General features: G+C 33.8%; 2 protein-coding genes across 2 annotated transcripts; one reads left to right on the top strand and one right to left on the bottom strand.

Moving 5' to 3' along the window:
- Positions 1-8430: 8430 nt before the first annotated feature.
- On the top strand, positions 8431-15750 carry LOC137814076 (uncharacterized). Its single transcript, XM_068616626.1, has 15 exons — positions 8431-8603; positions 8707-8811; positions 9086-9154; positions 9414-9503; positions 9608-9691; positions 10334-10498; positions 11448-11635; positions 12035-12107; positions 12657-12710; positions 12925-13182; positions 13817-14023; positions 14190-14293; positions 14627-14771; positions 15088-15222; positions 15317-15750. Exons 1-15 carry the CDS (start codon positions 8523-8525, stop codon positions 15491-15493), a joined length of 1935 nt encoding a protein of 644 aa, XP_068472727.1. The 5' UTR covers positions 8431-8522; the 3' UTR covers positions 15494-15750.
- A 1244-nt stretch (positions 15751-16994) lies between these two features.
- Positions 16995-18264, bottom strand: LOC137816169 (dehydration-responsive element-binding protein 2F). The gene has a single exon (XM_068619250.1). The coding sequence runs from the start codon at positions 18114-18116 to the stop codon at positions 17274-17276; it is 843 nt and encodes a 280-aa protein (XP_068475351.1). The 5' UTR covers positions 18117-18264; the 3' UTR covers positions 16995-17273.
- Positions 18265-23856: the final 5592 nt, after the last annotated feature.

The following is a 23856-nucleotide window of genomic DNA, read 5'->3' as shown; positions in this document are numbered from 1 at the left end:
TTGAATGCAATAAATAATTTGTTAAGATTATGTAACAAACAACAACTGAGATTTAATAAAAGAAAAACAAATTTGAGTTTTTCACTGATTTTTTTGTTTTTGAAAGAGTTAGAGATTGCTTTGAGATTGCTTGGATCAAAGAGAGTGTGATATAGGATTTTCATCTTGTATTGATTTCAGATCTTTTCTATAACAAGTGTAATCCTTTGTACTTTGAAGAAACTCTGTGTGTGAAGCTGAGAAGTGTTGTGTGTTCTTGAGGTTGTCAAGATCAGCATTCTTAGTGGTGTTGTGCTGAGCCAAAAGAGGTGTGTGTCTTGAGGGGATCAAGGTCACTTCTTTGGTGGTGTTGTAAGTAATCTAGGGTTGATTGCTTAGTGGATTCTCTAGTGGTTTCTGGGAAGACTGGATGTAGCTTTTGGTTAAGAGTGAACTAGTATAAACCTCTGTGGTCAATCTATCTATCCCTTAAACTCTTTAATTTCAGTTTGTATTTGTGAACTGGTATAAACAACCGATTGTTTCTACAAAACAACCGATTGTTTTTCTGGTGCTGTGCTAATTTGCTTTGTCTTTTGGGAAACTGATTTCTTAATCAAGTTTTTCTCGAAGTAATTTTATTCTAGACTTAAAAGTTTGCGAAAACCCTCTTTAAACCATTCACCCCCCTCTAGTTTAAAGCCATACTTTCTAACAATTGGCATCAAGAGCTTGGTACTTGAAAGTTAATCAAGTTTGATCCGAAAATCTTTTTCTGTGGCTGGAAAACTATCTTTTGAGGAAGGTGCTTCAATCTACAAACCACCTTTATTCTGTGGATTGAATTACAAGTATCGGGAGGCTATAATGAAAATCTTTGTGGAATCTATTGATCAAGGAATTTGGGATTCAATCGAGAATGGTCCTTTCATTCCAAAGCTTAAAAAGAATGGTTCTTTTATTGCAAAACCTTGGTCCCAATGGACCAATGGAGAATGTAAGATGGCCAAGCTTGATTGTACTGCTCAAAACATAATAGCTTCTGCACTAGATACTAATGAGTTTTTCAGGATATCAAAATGCAAAACTGCTAAAGAGATGTGGGACACACTCAAAGCTACTCATGTGAACAAGAATGAATCAAAGGAAGTAAGGTCAAGAAGTCAAGCATGAAGGAAAAGAAGGCAAAATAGAAAAAGCCTCAACCTTTGCTTCATGGCCAAAAAGGAAGATGACTCAAGTAGTGTAAGTTCCTCTAACTCCTCAAACTCTAAAAATTACAGTCAATTGCTTCAAGCCTTTCAAGAAACACATGAAGAAGCCAACCGATTGGCCCTCTTGAACAACCGGTTAAAGGGAATGAATAGCTGGCTTGAAAACATAGTCAAAACACTGCAAGAGGAATTTGGAATATTCAAAAACAGATTTTGAAAACCTTGAAATAGTTTACAAAAACTCCTCTTGCAAGTGTGATACTCTTATTTGTGAACATTGCGAAAATCTTGAAAAGAAAGTCCATTATCTTGTTAAAACTGTGGACAAGCTTTCTAAAGGTTAATCAAACTTTGAGAATGTCTTGGCATCTCAAAATTGTGTTTTTGGAAAAGCTGGATTGAGTTTTAACCCACAGAACAAGCAAGATAGATTTTCAAAATCATTTTCGAAACTGCCAGAAAAACAACCGATTGGACCATCGAAACATCCGGTTGTTACATGCTTCTATTGCATGAAAAGAGGCCATTCTGTCAGATTCTGTAAAATCAGAAAATATGCTATTCCTAGGGGCTTTATGAAAAGGATTCCTAAGTGTAGTAAATGTTCAAATGATGAATGTAAACCAAATGGACCCACATTCATAAGGGGACCAAATCTTTGTACTTGAAAATCTTCTTTGTAGGAAACCTTGGAGGAGAGCATGCAACAATGGTACTTGGACAGTGGGTGCTCTAAGCACATGACTGGGGACAAATCAAAGTTCCTGAGCATCTCCTTTAAGCAAGAAGGGCGTTACCTATGGGGACAACAATAAGGAGAGGATTCTTGGGAGAGGATCCATAGGAGACAAAGATATCTTGGTCATCCATGATGTTCTCTATGTAGAAGGATTAAAGCACAATCTGTTGAGCATTAATCAATTGTGTGACAAGGCATATCAGGTTATCTTCAAAACAAAACACATGTGAAATTTGTCTCCCCAACACTAAAAAGGTAATGTTGATAGGTAAGAGAATCAAGAATGTTTATCTTCTAGATATCTCTTCACCATGTTCAATTGGTTGTCTTCTATCCAAGCAAGATGAGTCTTGGCTTTGGCATAGAAGAATTGCTCACATTCACATGAATCACTTGAACAAGTTAATTTCAAGAGATCTTGTGATTGGGCTACCAAAGCTCAAGTTTGAGAAGGATCATATTTGTGAAGCTTGCCAAAAGGGGAAACAAGTGAAAAATTCTTTTAAAAACAAAAATGTTGTTTCTTCTTTAAAACCTCTTGAGCTACTTCACATGGATCTTTTTTTACCTTCAAGAACCATGAGCCTTGGTGGAAACTACTATGCTCTTGTTATTGTGGATGATTTTTCTAGGTTTACTTGGATTATGTAACGAACAAAAACTGAGATTTAATAAAAGAAAAACAGATTTGAGTTTTTCACTGATTTTTTTGCTTTTGAAGGAGTTAGAGATTGCTTGGATCAAAGAGAGTGTGATATAGGATTTTCATTTTGTATTGATTTCAGATCTTTTCTGTAACAAGTGTAATCCTTTGTACTTTGAAGAAACTCTGTGTGTGAAGTTGAGAAGTGTTATGTGTTCTTGAGGTTGTCAAGATCAGCATTCTTAGTGGTGTTGTGCTGAGCCAAAGGAAGTGTGTGTGTCTTGAGGGGATCAATGTCACTTCTTTGGTGGTGTTGTAAGTAATCTAGGGTTGATTGCTTAGTGGATTCTCTAGTGGTTTCTGGGAAGACTGGATGTAGCTCTTGGTTAAGAGTGAACCAGTATAAACCTCTGTATTCAATCTCTCTATCCCTTAAACTCTTTAATTTCAGTTTGTATTTGTGAATTGGTATAAACAACCGATTGTTTCTACAAAACAACCGATTTTTTTCTGGTGTTGTGCTAATTTGCTTTGTGTTTTGGCAAACTGATTTCTTAATCAAGTTTTTCTCGAAGTAATTTCATTCTAGACTTAAAAGTTTGCGAAAATCCTCTTTAAACCATTCACCCCCCTCTAGTGTAAAGTCATACTTTCTAACAACTTTGCCTAAAGAATAAGAGTTAACTTTTTGTTAAATGATGTTTTCCTTCACTTTTATTATGAATGATCTCATTTGATGTCTTTAAATGCGAAGTCACTCATCTATTCAAAGATTGTGTAAGTATTTTTTTTATGGTTGTTCTTTGCCAATAATTCTTGATTTGTGAAAAGTTAAAATTGCTGTCATAGAAAAACAACTAATTGATTTCTCAAAACAACCGATTATTTTCCCCTGACAACATTGTATTAAAAGTTGTTTTATGTCTTTGTGCATTAACTCTGTTACTGATTCTTTCTAAGAGTTGTTATGGATCAAAATTGCATTTATCACAACTTTGAATATTGTTTGATTGTGTATCATGGTAGTCAAAAAGGGAATATATTCCATATCTTGAAATTAAAAATCTTTATGGTTAGTCAAATCTACTTACGCTGACCATGTGATTTCTGTTGGTGGGTGACATGGATCTGTGTACCGCTGAACAAATTCTTTTCTTTGAGAAAAGTAACCCACTAAAAACCAAAATTCGTATTTGATTTTAATGTTTCTATAACAGTGCTTTATGCAATTGTTTTTCTTCACAAAATGAACCCATTGCTCAATTCTCTAGTTTCATCTCAAATATACTGCACAATTCTTCTTGCTTCAACAAATTTCTTCTTTCTCCATGGAATCCACACCTCCCTCCTCCAAAAGAATGAAAACCCGTGCTGTGAAAAGGGGTGGGCAACTTCAAAGCTGGTTTTCTAGTGAAAATGACAAAATTGAAAGGTACTTACATGAAATAAGTACGAAGATCATCAAGAATCCTAAGCTCATTTCATTCAACTGGTTGAAAGAGCAAAAGCTATTTGAAGTGAGAGATCTTCTGAAGGAACAACAACCGAAAAGGTTTCTAGAAATGTCTGGAAACATTTATCCAGATCTTGTAAGGGTATTCTACACCAATCTTTAAGTTGTTGGTGACAATCTCTACACACATCAGAAAGGGGTTGAGCTGGAGATTACCCATGATGTTTGGTTCACCATCACTGGACTGAAATATGGGTCATGCTGGATCATCAAGTGAAGCTAATGCTGAAGATGGTGGAAAAGAGCAGGCTGATCTTGTTGTTAATGATGGTGATGTAGCTGTTGGATTTCAAGTTGGTGATGAAGATGCTGGTCCAATTGCTGGAGAACGCATCACTTTCATGTCTCCATTTGAAAGGTTGATGTTGAGAAGGATGGACAATTTTGCTGATGAGCAAAGGAGTCATCATGAATTCTGTGTGGCACGTTTTCAGAATCTTGATGAACAGATTGAAGCTGTCCAAAATCATCTTTTTGAGCTACAATATGGCAAGGATGATTGAAGTCTTTTAATGTTTGAATCATTTAATTTGCCATGTTTAAGCTGAACAATTTGCTATGCTGTTTTATGGTATAAATGTTTTTATCCCTCCTATTATTCTATTTGTGAAGACAAATAGGGGGATAATATTTTGGTTTGTATGTCTTTTTGTATGTAGGTTTTATGCTGTTTGTACGCTGGTTTAAAGCTGCTGCAGAAACTCTGATTTTTCATACTTACATTGGTTTTTCACACTGATTTTGCCGATTTTCTTTGTGAATATCACATAGTGAAAACTAGTTTAGTGGTGCAAGGGGATCTGGATATGATTACTCTATGGTATTGCATATTTTAGTTGTTTTGCAGGTACCATCAAATTCAAACAGAACAATGCAAACAAACCAGGGATTTGTCTTCATCAAATAGGGGGAGATTGTTGAACAAAAGCTTTGATGTCTCCAAATCTCTATGGATTGCTTGAAGGCTGGATGTAGCTTGTGTGTGTGAGTTCTGAGTAGTTTGAGTAGTTCTTGGTAAATTTGTTTTAATTGATTCAAAACTAATTTGACTCCTTCATTAAATGTTTTTATTTGCCTTTTGGAGTTTAAATAGTTCGTTTTACGCTCCTGGTAGTAAGGATATGAGATTAATATTTTGAAATCAGTTTTCTCCAAGATTTACATCAAGCTTTGATTGAACTTATCTAAGAGTGGAATAAGAATGTTGTGTAATCTTTTGTAATTCAATCTGTATCAGGTGTGATCTTTTCTTATTCTCTCTTGATTTGTTCTTCTGTAAAGAATTGTGTTTCACAAAGTCAGAGGTTGTTCTGATATGTGGTGTGTTGTATTGCCAAAGGAAGTGTGTGTTCTTGAGGGATTCAAGATCACTTCTTTGGTGTGTGTGTGTGGTTGTAATCTGTGGTTGATTACATAGTGGAATACCAGTGGTTTCTAGGGTTTGGATGTAGCTCTTGGTGTAAGAGTGAATTAGTATAAATCTGTTTGTGTGATTCTCTCTTTCCCTAATCTCAATTATATTTGTTTTAAGTTGTTTTTATAAACTGTTGATTAAAACAACCAACCGGTTGAATCGCATAAACAACCGTTGATTTTTTGGAAATCAACTAAAACAATTTTGTAACTTGATCATTTTCATTCCTTTGGTTTTGATTCTTCATTGGCTTTCCCATACCTTCAAAGTTTATGAAAAACGTTTAAAAACAATTCACCCTCACCTCTTGTTTTAGGCCTACAATTCTAACAAATATTGTTAGAATGTGACATTTATATTCACTGAAATAAGTTTGATAAGACCTTGAGAGTTGTAACAAATGGTTTTTGGACACATTCTGATTCAGTGAAATTACTGAATGCGTGTAACATTATTTTGTTGATGTACAATTTATACAAAACCAGTAAATATAAGTTGTCTTTATTTAAGATTGTTGGTGTGACATTCGTAAGGTTAACTTTCCCTGTGGTTTTTGTGTTGTTATCAAGTACGAGAAAACAACTTTATTTGAACTCTTTAAATACTTAAAAGAGTTTTTTAAGAAAGTGAATGTCTTCCCCCAAGTCTTCGTCATTGATGTAAGTATGAAAATATTTTCATTAAAAAGTAAACCTCATACATAGGTTAGTTTACATCGCATAATTTGTCTTAGACATATTTCATGTATTATTTACTTTATTAGCCTTTTTATTGTATTGAAGACATTACTTATTTCGATGTCTTTGAACGTTATGCATATCAAATTGAAAAATGATTGTCACATACCAATTGTAGATGTTTTTTGGTCTACTCAACTTTACATGAATTGGTTGGATGCAAACTTTTTCAAAATTATTAAGGATCAAACATCATGATTATATCCTTGTAGATGATTGAAATTGATATCAAACTCGGATAGTATACTAATATATATTGTAAACAATTACATTTTTTTGTTTAACTATATTATTTATTGTAGTTATGGTACAAAATAATTGACTATATAAATAAATATCTCGAAAATAACTAAATAATTACATTATTTTGAGAGTAACTACATTGTTACAAATGAAATAAATCTAGCTAGTCAGGCTATGATGCCTTCCACAGTACAACATGTGGCCTTTTAGTGTAGATTGCTCCCTCCTATTTCACTTTGCAGACTAACTATAGTGCAATCTGAGTTCCTTCTCATGTAGGACTTCCTTTAGTTATCTGACCTCAAACAATCACCCTCTTAAATGTGACCGCAAAGCGTTTACAAATACCCTAAAATAATGTGTTATAAATAAATTCAATACAACTAAATTTTTTTATAAGTAGTAACTTACCACAAAATGATGTTCATGCTATGATGATTGTTGTGTCTCTTGGATATTCGGACTATAATGACAGCGATAATGAAGTATCATGTTGGTGCAATTTTTCTTTGACATTTGGATGAGATACAGATTGATACCACCCCATGTGTAATAACAAAATGTATAATTTCCATGAGGTTCATAGCTAAGTGGTTAGCAAAGTGTAGTCTCTTGTTATTCAACTGGGTGGTTGCTTCCCTCCCAACATAGTTGAGAGTCAAAGGATGATTTGCAAGTACCTATATTGGTGGAACACATGTTCTCACAATTGAAGATGTTTACAAGTTCCTTGATGGACGTACCTAAAGAGCATAAAGATCCATTCAAATAGTCTTGGAGTGTGATGCTCCTCGTATGACCTCCAATTGATTGTATAATAGGTTAAACCATCAAGCTAGAGCCTCATTGCTTCAAGCTTATTAATTGCTTAACCTACCACATATATGTAGCATGTAGATAATCCTTAGCATAAGTGGGATTAAAATCCCTTAAACCGATCTTGAGAAAATTTTTGTATATCCACGCTTGTTACAATATCAATCATTGACCAATGAATCAAAACAACAGTATTTGCTACATAATTTAAAACAAATATTAAATGATTAAATTATTAACATGTAAAAGTGTGGCGTATTGTGTCAACTATTTTGTTTGTGCAAAGTTACCACCTACAAGTTTCTCATGCAAATGGGAGAATGCAACTAATATCCATGAGTTGGCATGCTGAATGTCATTTCATGTCTACAAATATCTTGCATTCCACAAAATGAAGCAAATAAGTTCAAGTAACACATTTCCATTTATGATGTGCACTAAACTCCTCGTATACCTTCCATAAGTCTCACGTGTCCATTACGACATCATTTAATTTACTATTTAAAATAACTTGTGAAACTTCTATTGTGAATGTTCTTATGAAAGACTTGAATAAGTTTTTTTTTCTATAAATTAAGAAAGAAAAAAATAAGGTTTTCGTACAAGTTAAAATTAATTTGTAATTTTACAAGTTAATTTGTATATAAACTAAAATTAATTTATGTATAAGCTAATTTTAGCTTTGAAATAACTTAATCTATTTTTTCTTGTTTGAAATTATTTATAAAAAAAATATTCAATCCTGTTTTAATAATGTAATAAGTTTTTAAAATAAATTTTAAGATCTATTTTACTCTTTTATAACATATTATTTGATAGTTTTATATATGTAGAAAATTTTATATAAAAGGTATACCAAAAAAATGTAGTAAGATCTTTGTTAGTTGCAAGCAGAAGCAATTGATTCTCCCACTTGAGTTGCCTCGAAACTTTGAATAGTTATTATTAGAGTGGGTATTTAATTTGGAGTTTCTAATAGAGAAAAACTCTTCTGATTTAATTTAGTAAAAAGAAAATTAATAAAAATCAAAGCCAAATTAAAATAAAGGAAAATAACTTTTTGTTTAAAATAATTTATTTTCATATTAAATATATGATAGTATTTGAATTTTTTTTCCCAAATATTCCACCTAATATAAGATATTAGCAAATGTTGCGAATGCTAACCGCATTACCGTGACGTTGGGTGCAGCGGCGTGAGTGAGAGTGAGAGTGAGAGTGAGAATGGCAACGGCGGGGACTAAGAAGCCTCTCTCTTTGCAGCAATTCATCTCTGTTACCGCTCCTCTTCTTGATTTGGAAAAGGTTCCCACTATTCTATTCTATTATCATACCAATTGCTTAATGTTTTCTGATTACAACCATGAAACCCGATCATAACTTTCAAATTATTTTATCTTTGGCTTAGGATGCTGAGATTTCAAGCTCAATTGCTACCGGCGCGGCCAGGAATTTGGACACTGCTCAAAAGAGGGGTTCCACAATCCTCAACTTGAAGTGCATCGATGTCCAGGTTACCTCTTCTTCCACTTCATCTCTATAATTCCTCATTTCTTTTGAACTCAGTCTAATTTCTTGGATTTCGAAAATATACTTGAGGAAGTGTGATTTTATTATGTTTATCTTGTTTCATTTCGGTTGAGATTTCAAGAGTACTGAGGAAATGGAGCTAGCTAAGTTTACAATTGATTTTTCTTGTTTTCATGTGTGTTTAAGTAGTAAGTGTATTGAAGCTTCTATTCATAAGATATTCATGTGTTGTGTTCCCTTGTTTATTCCGAAAATAGACAGGGCTTATGGGGAAGTCTCTGATCGAGTTCCAGTCTACCAAAGGAGATGTTCTTCCTGCACATAAGGTAAATGTTTCCTTTCTATTATCTGTTCACTATAAAATGGCTATGCTGGTTTACTCAAATTTAAATTCGTTCTTTTTAGTATTTTCTTGTGTGAATGAGCCTACTTTTATTGTGTTTTATGCATTTCTATCCCTCCTTTTTTTTTTTTCAGTATAAGTTACTTGCCCGAAACATCTTGTATCATATAGGATTGTTTTTTTTTTTCAATTTATATTGTATTACGATCAGGAAGGAGTTAATGTGGTTTTCTTTTTTGCAGTTTGGTACTCATGATGTTGTTGTTTTAAAACTCAACAAGGCTGATTTAGGTTCTCCTGCTCTTGGACAAGGTGTTGTTTACAGATTAAAGGTATCCAATTGATTCAATTAGTGAAAAGAAAAAAAATGCACACGATGTTGGTTAAGATGGTCCCACCTTTGGATAATACTCTGTTTTGATACAATTACCAACAGGACTCGTCAATAACTGTTGCTTTTGATGATATACCGGAAGATGGTTTGAACAGTCCCCTAAGGCTGGAAAAAGTAGCAAATGAGGTATGCAGTTCGATTATATATAATTCAATGACTACTGTGAGATTCCATGAATTTTACTTGAAGATAATTTGAGATTTTCATAAAATACTGAAATGCTCTGAGAGGACCCTAATATGCAACTGTTGCTCTCCCTTTGCTAAGTTAGCTGTTTTTTTATGCAATGTTAACATGTTTCTCTGCATCTTTATCTTCTTTTGAGTAAAATGCGTTTTGTATCTCTGTAAAAAATTTCAAATGTATTAAATACTTTTCCCAGAAAAATTTGTATTATTTTTGTCTCATTAAAATTTAAACATTTTTTTAGGTCCTTGGTAGGAGGACCATAAACCGAATACTGATATGATAACAGCTTTAACTGGTGAATTTTACAATTAAAAGTGATTTGGTTAGATGCATAATTATACTATGTTAAAACCATTTCATCTATCATTATTACTAACAAGGACCTAAAAAACATGTTTAACTTTTAGAGGGACCAAAAAATGATGTTTAAATTTTAAAAGGGAAAACATAATACAAATATTTTTGGAGGACTTAATATTTCCATAATTTTATCGGTAGGCAAAATATATTTTACCCTTTTTTTTATCAATTTCTGGTTCCTAGGTTTTTACGTCCTGCAGATATTTATTGCTCATGTAGGTGACATATCGCAGGATGAAAGACGCGCTGATACAGTTGAGTAAAGGAGTGCACAGGGGTCCTGCCTCTGATCTGATTCCTGTCTTGTTTGGGGAGAGGCCACCAACAGTGTCCAAGAAGGATATATCCTTCACTCCCTATAATAGAAATCTGGATCAGTCTCAGGTGTGTAACCTAATTTCTTGCCCGGTCACTTTGTTTTTCATTTCTTATAATCCTTACAAAATAGTTCTATACTTTAGGTAGACGATTCATTCAATGTATCATTTCATCTAAGCTGTTTCTTCCTTTATAATTAACATGGATATTTCTATAACTTTTTGGGCACAACAAACATATTTCTGTGTTAGTTACACTATTTTATGCCTATTGCTGTCAATAGGTCCTTTAGTTTATGGGATATAAGAATTGTGATTTAGGCTAATAGCAAAACTTTTGTCGAATTTAGGAAATTAGGAACACTATTTTTAATAACATTCAGAAAGTGTTGAATGCCTACATTACAGATATTTACTTCATTAATCACTTGAGCGCTTAACAATTTTAGGTATTTTTACTTCAGGCATTTTAACATGATTCTCTACAAAAATATTTTATAATAATTATTTTTGCATTTCATTAATCACTTGAGCGCCCAACAATTTTAGATATTTTTTCTTCAGGCATTCTAAAGTCATGATTCTCTAAAAAAATATTTTATAATTATTATTTTTTCATTTTAGAACTCTTTTGAAGATTTTAATTTTCTTATTATCTTAAGGTCTTAACTGGATTGCCTTAAATCCTACGAGAAAGATCACATGAATTATAAGAATACAACTTTAGGGTTCTATTTGTTGTCTAATCATAGCTAAAAGAACCTCATCACAATATTGACCTGAAGTTACATGAATATTATTGATTACCACCATATAAATAAGCTGGAATATTGCAGATTTCTAGGACATGCTCTATTATAATTCAAGTGGCTTAGCTTTGTTGTGGGTCTTTATTTATTGATTTTAGTATATCAATAACCTCACCTAGTGGTATAAGGCTTTTCTTGTTGTTATTTAGGATATCAATTAATCAGTGCAGAATATATCTGTTATGTATTTCTGTTTTTATCTGAAAGAAAGAAGCAGTTTCGAAAGCTCTATCATCAAAGAATGTGTTCTTGCTGCATGGACCACCTGGAACTGGAAAAACTACAACAGTTGTAGAAATTATATTACAGGAAGTAAAACGTGGATCTAAGATTCTTGCTTGTGCAGCCTCAAATATTGCTGTTGACAACATTGTAGAGCGGCTAGTTCCACATAGGTATAATTATCTTATTATCTCTTTGGCCCTGAAATAGCTGACTCCATTAAGTGCTTTTACTTGGATTGGAGCGATGTGACTAGTGATAGTAACTTTAACAACATCTGACAATATAGATAAACATGTCTCCTATTGTGGAACATTTGGCCACAGAACCAGTAATTTTAAAAGAAGAAAAAAATATGCTCTGCAAAATTCTCCCCCTTGAGAAAGTAATAATGTCTTGTAAAGTTTATAGTTTGGATACATTTTTTGTGTGCTTCTGTTCTTATTTATTTTGTTCTTATTCCCCATTCTGTGGTGAGAGTGTGCTCTTTCTGCATGGTTTGGTTTCAGCAATTGTGTAAAATGATGTGTTGATACTTGATAAACATTCATGATCTCTGATGTTTCTGCTAGAGTTAAGCTGGTGAGACTGGGTCATCCTGCACGTTTATTGCCTCAAGTACTGGACAGTGCGCTGGATGCTCAGGTACATTTTGACAACTTAGCTAAACACTAACATTTGATATCTTCCTTAGTTATTTTATCCATATTTTTCATTATCATTCCACAATAGCATCAGTAAAATGTCCAAATTTTTGTCAGTGTTGTATGAAAAGAGCTCTGCATTCTCTCTGGAGATCCATGGTAGGAAACCGCCATTAAAAATCATGGATCAATTACCATGAAAACTACTCTGTCTCACAAAGATGAGAAGGGGGAAAGCTGGTTAAAATTCTGTCATTGTATTCTATTGACAAATGCCAAATTCCCTTCAACCAAATCACAATGCCTAAGAACATTACATTCCTCACTACACAGGCCTTTAAAATGAGAAGAAATTTTTTTACCCAAAGATTCTGGACAGATAAATTGCTCAGATATTCTGTTATTCCCCCTCCTCTTATGGTTTCTAGTTTTAATAATTAAATAATTAATGATGGATTATGTTAATCAGCAGTATCCTTTGGCATTCTTCAAATACAATGTTTTATGTCATTGTTTTCACCCCTTCCATATTGAATTTCTCTGATATTAGGTACTACGAGGAGATAATAGTGGTCTTGCAAATGACATTCGGAAAGAAATGAAGGTGAGTTTTAGAACAAAAGTTACAGATCTGCATTTTAATTTTCATTGTGATTTTATTACCATTTGCCAGCATTGTTAATTCATCCAGCTGATGATTCTGGGACTGACACTTCTAATGATATCATTGATTTGAGCATTAACTTCATGTTAGCTTAATTAGATATAAATATGATTATGCAATACTACTTTTTACATGATATAACCTATTTTTTCAGGCATTGAATGGAAAGCTCCTGAAAACCAAGGACAGAAATACAAGAAAGGACATACAAAAGGAACTTAGGACTCTATCCAAAGAAGAACGTAAAAGGCAGCAGCTTGCTGTAACAGATGTACTTAAAAGTGCAGATGTAATATTAACTACTTTGATTGGGGCTTTCTCTAAGAAACTAGACAGCACTTCATTTGATTTGGTGATTATTGATGAAGCTGCTCAAGCACTTGAGATAGCATGCTGGATACCTCTGCTGAAGGTAGTGTTAAAAGAATACCCACACATTCAATGTTATTCATGACACTAGCCCATTAGATTTCCAACTTCTTTTTTATTCTCATTACATACACATGCCATCTTTTATTGCTTTTTTGAAAACTTCATATTATCACCAGTATGGTTGGTGGGAGAGGGAGGGAAAATAGAGAGAAGTGATATTCCATAACAGATATATTTAAAATAAAACATGGTTGGTTAATTTTTTGACAATAAAATCTCCCGAAACCAGAATTTGAAAACTAAAAACATTTTAATTTTTTGTTGCACAAGTACTGCTACTGATCCTGATCTGATTTTGATGATGATTAGAGAAATAGTGTTTTCTAACAGTATCCGTCATTTCTCCTACAATGTCCTTGTGTTCTGGACTCCATACTGCAAGGTGTGTAAAAGACCTGACTCAAATATCAAATTGAACTGATTTCAAAGTTTTAAAGGGTAGTTGAATACCAAAATGTACTGTCTTTTACAAAAGAGAAGTTGCTCTGGACTGGTCAAACTAAAAGCTTGATACTACACCTGGGTTTGATTATTCTGTATTAAAATATGTAGCTTTCTGATCATTAAATGATTTTTTTATTCTAATGAATTAAATGAAGAGTTCATTGTTTTAGGGTTCAAGATGTATACTTTCAGGGGACCATCTTCAACTTCCTCCAACCATTCAAAGTGTTGAAGCTGAGAAGAAAGGCTTAGGAAGAACACTCTTTGAACGACTTGCAGAAATGTATGGAGATGAAATCACGTCAATGCTTACTGTGCAGTACCGTATGCATGAACTTATCATGGATTGGTCTTCTAAAGAGCTTTACAACAGTAAGGTGCTCCTACTTTTTAAAGCCTGTCTTCCTATTGCATCAGTTTAAAGCTATCTTTTATATGCCACTACATAGCATAATTTATCAATCATGAACTGAAATTATATTATGTTAGGGGAAGGGGTAAACATTTCATTTGATCATTCTGTATGACATTACGTGTTAACAGATCAAGGCTCATCCAAGTGTTACTGCACATACGTTGTATGATCTTGAGGGTGTGAAGCAGACATCTTCAACTGAACCGACCCTTCTTCTTGTAGACACAGCTGGGTATGCTGGATTATGTCCTTGTTGAAATTCTATCTTCTCATAAATGCTTGATTAGGAGGGACATTTGGAATTAAGGCATGGCTTTCACTTGTGAAAATTTATATACCATCATTTTGTTTATGTTGGTTGTGTTTTGATAACTATTATTCAGTAATTAGTATACTGGTTTCTTCTATCTAATCAAGAATTTCACATTCGACCAAGCTGTTATGAGGAAGCTTAAGAGAAAGAAGTCATCATATTTTGTATGAAGCAAATGTAGATTGTTTGATATCCATAGGAGTTAGTTTTCAAACAGAATGTAATCAAACTGCTTATACTGATGAGATTCAGATGTGATATGGAAGAAAAGAAAGATGAAGAAGATAGCACCTTTAATGAAGGTGAAGCTGAAGTTACTGTGGCTCATGCAAAGAGACTAGTGCAAAGTGGGGTGCTTCCTTCTGATATAGGAATAATTACCCCATATGCTGCCCAGGTATGAACTTGTTCTATGTGGAATTTGGGTCTTCTAAATTGAGGAATACACTTTACAATAATAACCGTTTATTAGAAAATGAATGGTTGAGATTGTAATTCTTTTTAATATATTTGATTATATCACAATTCTCAAACATTGATTTTCTAATCAACAATTGTGACTCAGTGTGCTTTATTCTCTAAAGTTCACCTTCTCGTTTTAAAGGAGTCAAATCCTTCGATGTGAACCTTTGCTATAAATGTTCTGCAACAGGCTTCATATTCTAGTAGTTTTACGAGGATGAAATATGATAGTGTTCTTCCTAATATGGCAGGTTGTTTTACTCAAGATGTTGAAAAACAAGGAGGACCGGTTGAAGGATGTTGAAATCTCAACAGTTGATGGTTTCCAAGGAAGGGAGAAGGAAGCCATTATTATATCAATGGTTCGATCAAATTCCAAAAAAGAGGTATTTCTAACAAGTCTGTTAGTTTCATTTTCTTCATATAGGTTTTACGTAGCATGCAATGAAGAATAAGAAAAACTTGAAATATATATTTCAGGTTGGCTTTCTAAGTGATCGCCGGCGAATGAATGTAGCTGTGACACGGTCTAGAAGGCAATGCTGTCTTGTCTGTGACACAGAGACAGTCAGTGGTGACGGATTTCTAAAGCGATTGATTGAATATTTTGAGGAGCATGGTGAATATCTGAGTGCATCTGAGTACCAGAATGAGTAGACTAGACTCCCAAGATTAAGACATCTATCGTTGCACCCGTGCTGATTTTGGTGATGTTGTTAGTAGATTTGTAAAGGTTTCTCAAATCTTTGCTAATGTATTTGGAATAGAAAGCCGTTGACAGTTTATATTGAGGAACCATTTCATCTAGAAGAAAAAAAATATCTTTGTGTCGAGTAATGTTATAACTCTTTTTTGTTAAGAATCGGTATTATTTCTTTTAGAATTATTATGCAGATATAGGTTTGAGCCTCGTCTATCCTTATAACCATTTATCTTTAATGTTAAGAATCAATCGCATGGCTTTTAGCCTCACAAAGAAGATTGTGGAAGGAGACCATATATTAGAAGACATCAAAATAGGATATCAATCGAATTTGGTCTTTTTACTAAACCCAATAATAACTAGATTATTGTTATTATTATTATTACTATTATTTTTATTTTTATTATTATTGTTGTATTATATTATATGAATGAGACATGGCCTTCTTCTTTTAGCGGGTGGGGTGAGGGGTGAGACAAGTAGTTTGTTTTGCGAGGTCAATATTTTGATTAACAGGAATTATTTGAAATCTGGGCAGCGTGGGCAAGCAGGGGTAATAGTGCTATTTTTTGGGAAATTTCTTCTAATCAATTTTTCTCAGATTCCTCACATAAAGCTAAGTTTCTATAGATTGGACCTTTTCTGCTGCATGAAAATACAATATATTTTAGCAGAATCCTCCCATACCATTTATATACATGTTTTTTTATGTACTCTCGAGTAGGTTAACAAATTAGTTTGTATTGCTAATCCATCCAATAAAGGGCTCCAGCTTTCTCCGCCCGAATGCTGTAGGTGAAAAAACGAATATAATGTTAAGCCATATTCTTTCTTATATGTGTTTCTCTTCACATATAAGATGCCTATGCCTGTGTGAGTCGTCGTCGACGGTTTCTTTCATTAAGAGTTACCGTCTTCCATCAGGAGGTACTTTTTTTTTGCTTTTTGATTTGGTGTAGTTTTTATTTTCGGATTAATCGTGGGACACTCCAAAAGAAGATACATAGAATCAAATTTGTCAATTCAGAAATACACTGCTAAATCAAGCAATATGAAAGTTTAAAAATTACATTGAAGGTTCGGGATGAAGGAATCTAGACAGAGTTTACGGATATAATAAGGAAAAATACTTTGCATTGAGTTTTCCAAAAGTATGTAATGTTTATGTTATAATAAATTAGATACAGTTTCCTTGAATGAATTTTGGATTAAGTTTTTCGGGAATGCACTTTTAGATTTAACTCTTCATAATGTATTTTTAAATTATGTTTTTGAGAATGTATTTTTGAAAATTTAGAAAAATGACTTTTGCATTATACAATTAATTCAATCGGAGTATTCTTCTACGTAGTGTAATTTAATACTTTAAAATACTTATCATACACTGGCCTAGAAAATAAAGGGGCTCAAAAAATAAAACAAAACTAAAAAAGGAAAACTTTTCTTCTCTTTTTTTTTTTTGATTGCAACTTTTTTTCTCTTTATTTTGAAGGTTTTTGTACATCCCTATTAATCCGTGAGTGAGTACATGGGAATTGGGTCATTTTTATACCTACGATGCATCACTCTTTTGCCTGAACATGCAAAGGGTGAAGGTTACAAAATAAAGCTAGAAGTTAACAATTCCCTAAAGTGGTAATAGTAAGTCAAATTACATTGCTACTTGCAGAATGATACAACTTTCCTACTCTTGCATGCTGCCAGCAGATTGAAATTCTGCATACATAAACAGGACTAGAAGTTCCAAATGGAAGTTGAGAAAGTAAGGTCATCATTTGGGCCATATGCTTCAAGCTGGGTGGACTCTAATTCCTCAATACCTGCTATTCCATGCATCTCAATCAATGCCTCCCAGTTAAGACTCGTGTCAGAAAACACTCCCAATTCATCATTGTCATCTCTCAACACAGCTTCAGGCACTGTTGAACTTTCTGTGCTATCAGTTCTGTTTGACTGTCTTTCTTCTTTAAGTATTCCTAGCTGTTGAAGAAACTCATGGAGGTCTATCTGGGGTTTCTCTTGAAGATCTCCTAGAACCTCTGATGATGATGTTTGAGAGTCTTTTGGAGGACTTTCTCCATCATTCGTGGCGTCTACATTCTGAATTTCTGCCTCTGGATCATTGAATGTGCTATTTGGGGATTGCCTCTCAACTGTATTTTGCTTAAGTTCTTGTAGCCTCTGATGGATTAAATGAACACTAGGTTGAGCATTTACATTGAGTAATCCACAGGAAGGGAACATGGAAATGAAGTTCTTGGAAGGGAACCATTTGAACTTTCCTGGTGTAATAGGTGAGGTAGACCTGGGCAGCAGGTGGGGAAGATTAAGGTATGCATCTGGTCCATAGAGTCTCCTTGCAGCCTCATCATAAGCTATGGCAGCTTCTTCAGCTGTGGCAAAAGAACCAAGCCAGAGTCTGGTTCTCTTCTTTGGCTCTCTTATCTCAGCAACCCATTTGCCCCAAGTTCTCTGCCTAACACCTCGGTACTCGCAAGAGGCATTCTGGGGACCACCTTTCCCCCTAGTTGGTCCTTTCTTCCATGGCTTCAGGGGGGACTTCTTGCAAGTATCCATGGTTGATATAGTGATAGTTGAACTTAGATCACTGGAAAGTGGTCCTTTGAGTATCACTGCTGGGTGATACTTGGAACTGCATGCAAGGCGCGGGATATGTAGGAGCAAGGAGTGTAGGTTGCTATAAATGTCTTCACGTTTGGAGAAGTAGCAAAACCCATGTGACCGTTATTGACTGTGCACTCAGTGATTGTTTCAAAATCCCTTTTTCTTTCTTTTTTTACACTTACTGATAATCTTTTAGGTTTTTGTGTCTCTCTCTTACAGCCTTAGCACTGCCACCACAGATTGATGTGTATGTATGTAGGCATGCATGGTCGTAACGTGGTGGTAGCAATTATAACTTTGTTTACTACACAAACATGACACCTTTTCTGTTCTTTTAGAAAACGAAAGATAAATAAAACTCTACAAGGGGAATGCTGAAATCCTTGGTAAACCTCTACTTTGATGCAATGGAGGGTTATGATCAACTTGATAACCCATGCAAGATAGAGTTGAGAGTCCACTAAACCCGTTGAACTTTGTGTCAACCCTTCCGATGATACTTGAGAGTCCATGCATGATAATTTAATGTCATACCTGATAAGCCCTTAAACATTGTCTTTCATTGATTGGCCATTTTATTTTGTTTGTCCCTTTTTTTCTTCTTTTTTTGGCTATCACGGATCCAACTTTATCTGGAGCTAGGTGGACCAAGGATGATTCATTGAATACATCGCTTAATTAAGACAAAGAGATAAAAATGTACTTATTTTTAGGATGATTATTTGTGAAAATATCTGAAGCTTAATTTCCCAAGGATCTTGAATTGAATGGTTTGTGGGATCAAGTATATATATATATATAGAAGAGGATTTGGAGTCATAGTAGTACACATCGACGTTGACAATGCCTTGCGCAGGAGAATGTCCTTGAACTATAAAATGACAATGCTATTACGTCCAAGGGTTTGGTAGGTCCGTACCTACCCAGTTGTCATGATTGTTACACAACAAAGCTCCTATTTGAGACCACAATAACCTTATTTTATATATATTTATATAGGTTGAAGATAGTGATGACACCGATACAAGAGACTGAAAGAGAGAAAAAAAGGGTATTGAATGTGTGGAGGTGGCGACTAGAATATTTTGCATGACTTTTTCCAACTCATACAGTGATTGTCTTGAATGAACTCTGACACTCATCTTTGGATTCTATTTCTATAAACTATATAATAGTGTTGAATTTGTCCTTGAGGAGAAGGATTTTAAATAAGATCCACCTCAACAATTTGCATTTCACGAACTTCATTTCACATGTTGTCCTGCCATACACAGCCTGATTCTCGAGACTTTGCTCACCTTTATCCCATGCTTGCTATCTATGTGCATGCCATCGTGAATTACCACTCATGCCCCCAAAATGTCCACATATCATACCGAATGATAACATGGTGATGACTGATAACCATACCAATTCTAGAAATACTCATGTGAATGATAGATGATAATGTTTATATGCTTTAAATATAACATCATGACATTGTTTGTTATCCTTATGGCAAAAGAGAACAGCTGGCATACTCAAAGACTGCATGTTCAAAGCACATGCCATATTTTAAGCCTTAATTAATATATCAGTGAAGATAAATAGGCATATGACATATCCTTTCTAGCAATATCTGAATAGGAACTGCAGGAAGTCTTGAAAAATATGTTTTAAGAATCTAAAATATTTGACAAAAGGAGAGAAAAATGAAATCCCTGTTAGCAAGAGACTGCAAGATATATTTTGGGTTTCACCAAGATCTTTGAACTGTGTAGAAATTGAATAAGTGCACACACTGAAGCTGGGATCTGCGTATATATAATATAACTCATACAACTTACAACCGCTGGAAGTTGGATAAGAATGAGTAACGGCAGACCAGTATAAAACAATTACCAAGATGAAGTCCTTGCTTGTCAATTCTGATGTCTGCATATCATCCTTCTCAAACACGAGAACCAAATATCAAATTTTGCTTCATAGGAAATTTTGGGTCACCAAAATCAAAGTCCTGCTCTACCTCTTACTGAGTGAAATCTAGCAAACATTAGAACAGTTGAAAACTAGAGCATATAAAACTAAAAATGAAGAATTATGGAAGCTATGGAAATCCAATTTTGTTAAACAATGTTTACATAGAAACATAATGCAGTTAGCTACTTCTAAAGTCACATCACATCACTTCTAAAAGGTGTCCAAGAAATTGCATTTTGTCCAGGCTGAGAGATAGCTTGGGGTCTGTTGCAAATCAAAACAAATATCCATGTCAATGCCAGTCCTTAAATGGTAATTCTCATAACAATTATATAACTAAACCAACAAAATATGAAGCAAGCTCATCTTTAGGAAATAAATAATAAATGAATCAATAATTTCAATTTTCTTCCTGCTCAGTATCGGGTTCACAAACAGGATCATCTATTTGAAAAACAGTATATTGTTCTTCTAGTGTTTCTTTCTATATATATTCTCTATGGCTTTGATAAACAGGAAGAACATTTGCTTTTTGACTAGAAAAGTTATCATGGCCATCTACATGTTCAGATGGCACTTGGTTTTCTTCAACTCCTCTGCTTGTTGAGATTGAAGTTTAGCATTTCACTCCTTTCTTCTCCACCTAACACTTCTACTATCCCATTATTTACATTTTTCTTTTATCTGCATGAAATGATGAATAGGCTCATGAAGTAAGGGCTTGAGTGAATGTTTTCCATGCTCACCTACATCATGTTCTTTATTGTCTTCAACCACTGGTAGTAATTGAGCATTTCCATTGTTTTCGTTAGGAACATACCTCTTATTACTCTTTATTCAAAGACTCTGCTCTTTTCTACAAACTTTAAAAAGTTACATTACGTGTTTTGATGCCCTATACCCTTAAAATGAAGAAATTTAGTTTCTTTCTGGACAAAGAAGCCTTTTTTTTAGCTTCAATATATTCTGAGGAAATTAACTTGAGAATATGAATAATATGGGCATAAAAAGTACCTTTCTGCATCAATCTGAGGACAGCTACCTAGACAGCTTATATGAACCATCAACATGCAGGTAGTTGTTTTACAAAGAAATTGAACACCACCATCACAGATTTTTTCTGTCTTCTTTGAAACTGCGGAGAAATCAACAGCAAATGTTCACTGAGAGCTCAAGAATTCATGCTATTTGGCTGCATGCTCAACGGTTTTATTGTGATAACCATCCCATCTGCTCCAAAACCATTAACAATATCATATACATTACAACTTTATCCCTTAAATCTGTAATACAATTGGCACACTATTGAAATTATGGAGTGTTAGGTATAGATGGAGGGAAAACAGAGAATAGAGACTAAATATTTTAAGATTGGCAGTGACTTGATATGATGTGTGTATTACAATGTTATCATATGATCGAAGTTAATATTGGATATTTTTATAAATTCTAACAATAAGAAGACAACTTTAGGAAACCTATGCTGAGTGTTGGAATGGAATTCCTATTGAAATGGATTCAATTTTTTCTTCACAATTTTCACCTCAAGATATGTAGCTGGCTGAAGCATCATTGTAGCATTCAAGGGAGTATTTGATTCACCATGAAAGACTTCACTGTGGCTACTGGATTTGCTTTTATTGAAGCAGTGCATTTGTCATGACTATTCTCTAAGAAGCCTTCTCCGGGATTTTACATTATATCATCACATCACATTTATTTACACCATCTTTCTTTCATGCCATATAGCATAACATGGCATATTCTATACCAGCTTGTGTTTCAATGTTCATACTTGTGTGGTAAAAAAATTCTAATCAGGTAAACGTTACTTCTATATTTGATTTCCATTCTCCAACATTACAGGCATTGAGTTCTCTTTAAATTCTATGAATTTGCTCTCACTATCATTAACATGCACAACCCCCATTCTGAAGTGTCAGTCCACTTCTTTCTTTTAAGAAATCAGCACATGAATGATTGTCTTCAAATATCATTTCTTTCATCTGTTAAGCAAAGGAGAGGAGACAGACAAAAGAAGAATGATAAATTAAAATGCATTAAGTTCAGAAGGAAGAAGTATACAGATACTTTATCTTCTCTAAAGGAAAAAAGAAACTTCAGTCATCTGTTCTAAGACGCATTAACACTGCTAGCTCTTGTGTATGATAAATGGGAAAAAGAACATGTATGTCAACTACAATAAAAATAAAGTTACCTTTTAAAACATCTAAAGGAAATAATTCACATTAAGCTTCTAATACACGATTATAGTTCTTGTTCTTAGATACCAAGATCATTTAAACAACTTCATTTCGTCCAAGATTTGTTGGAAGACATCTTCACAATCACATGAGAAAAAACTATCATTCTTGAATCCAATCTATCAGAGGCATCACAATCAATTCTATAATCAGAACCAAAAAGGTCATCCAAACATCTCATACCGATTTCGATGTCTTTGTACAAAATATCAAAGAGAATAGCCATACCAACCAAATCTGTAGGATGGAAAGGCAAGAATCCTAATAATGAATTACCAAGTATCAAAAGTGAAAAGGCATTTAAAATAATACACACAAAGTACCTCGTTCTTTATTTTTCCAACTGATACATTTTCACTACCAACAAAAATAAATATTCATTTCTTTTTCAAGACCCAAATGCCAATAAAACAAAACTAGGGTTCCACAATTTCATTCACACACTTTGGAAACAAATATCAATGAAAACAATGTTTCATATTATATTATTATAAAAAAGAATTGAGATGGAAAAAGGAAGACAGAGGATATGAGAAAAAATATTTTCTCTATTTTTTTTTCTTACTTAAATCAAAATAGAGAGTCTGAATATACACACGATAGACTCATTATAAGTCTAGGTAAAGAGATAGAATGTAAGACAAAAAACCAATAAATGCTAGAATAAGAAATGACAAAATAAAGGCAGACTAGACAAGTGTACAAAAAGAAACAACTAAAAATTAGAAAAGACAAAATTGATATTAACTTCCTTTTAGAAGTCTTGTATCCATGTCTTTTGTTAACCTCTGCAAACTGGATAGCAAACATTGATGAGACCTAGCTTGGACAAATACTCTTGAAAGATTGAAGACTTAAAGCTTTGGTATAAATGTCAGACAATTGCTCTGTGGTGTAGAAATGTGAAGCAAATGTATAAGACCCTTCTTCAATTTTTTCCTAACAATGTATCTTGTTGACTCATTGTCACAATATAAAAGAGATGATTGCTCAAAGAAACTTTGAAATCTTAAAGAAGATAAGTTAGCCATTGAATTTCACATAACAATAGTCATTGTCATGTATTTAGCTTCACAAGAACTCTTTTTGATATTGTTCCTTGCTTATTTGATTTCCAAGATATGATGGAATTCCCAAGATACACACTAAAACTAGACACTAATTGTCTTGAATCACTACAGGTGCCCCAATCACTATCACAAAAGGCTTTTAAATGAGTATAGTTGTTGGAAGAGAAAAATAAATCAAGACTTGGAGCTCCTTTAATATATCTGAGAATTCTAATTGTTGCATTAAAGTAAGCAATTGCAGGCTTAACAAGAAATTTAGAAAGTTGTTACACAGAAAATGAGGTTGGGTATTAGTGAGATACATAAGTACATAAGCCTTCCCATCAATCTTCTATAGACTTGAACATCTGTGAAAGGAACACTTCCAATAGAAAGTGCAGGTTTGCAGGCTAAAAGACC

Source organism: Phaseolus vulgaris, chromosome 1 (assembly GCF_000499845.2).
Source record: "Phaseolus vulgaris cultivar G19833 chromosome 1, P. vulgaris v2.0, whole genome shotgun sequence".
Lineage (NCBI taxonomy): Eukaryota > Viridiplantae > Streptophyta > Magnoliopsida > Fabales > Fabaceae > Phaseolus > Phaseolus vulgaris.
This window is presented reverse-complemented; position numbering and strand designations above follow the sequence as displayed.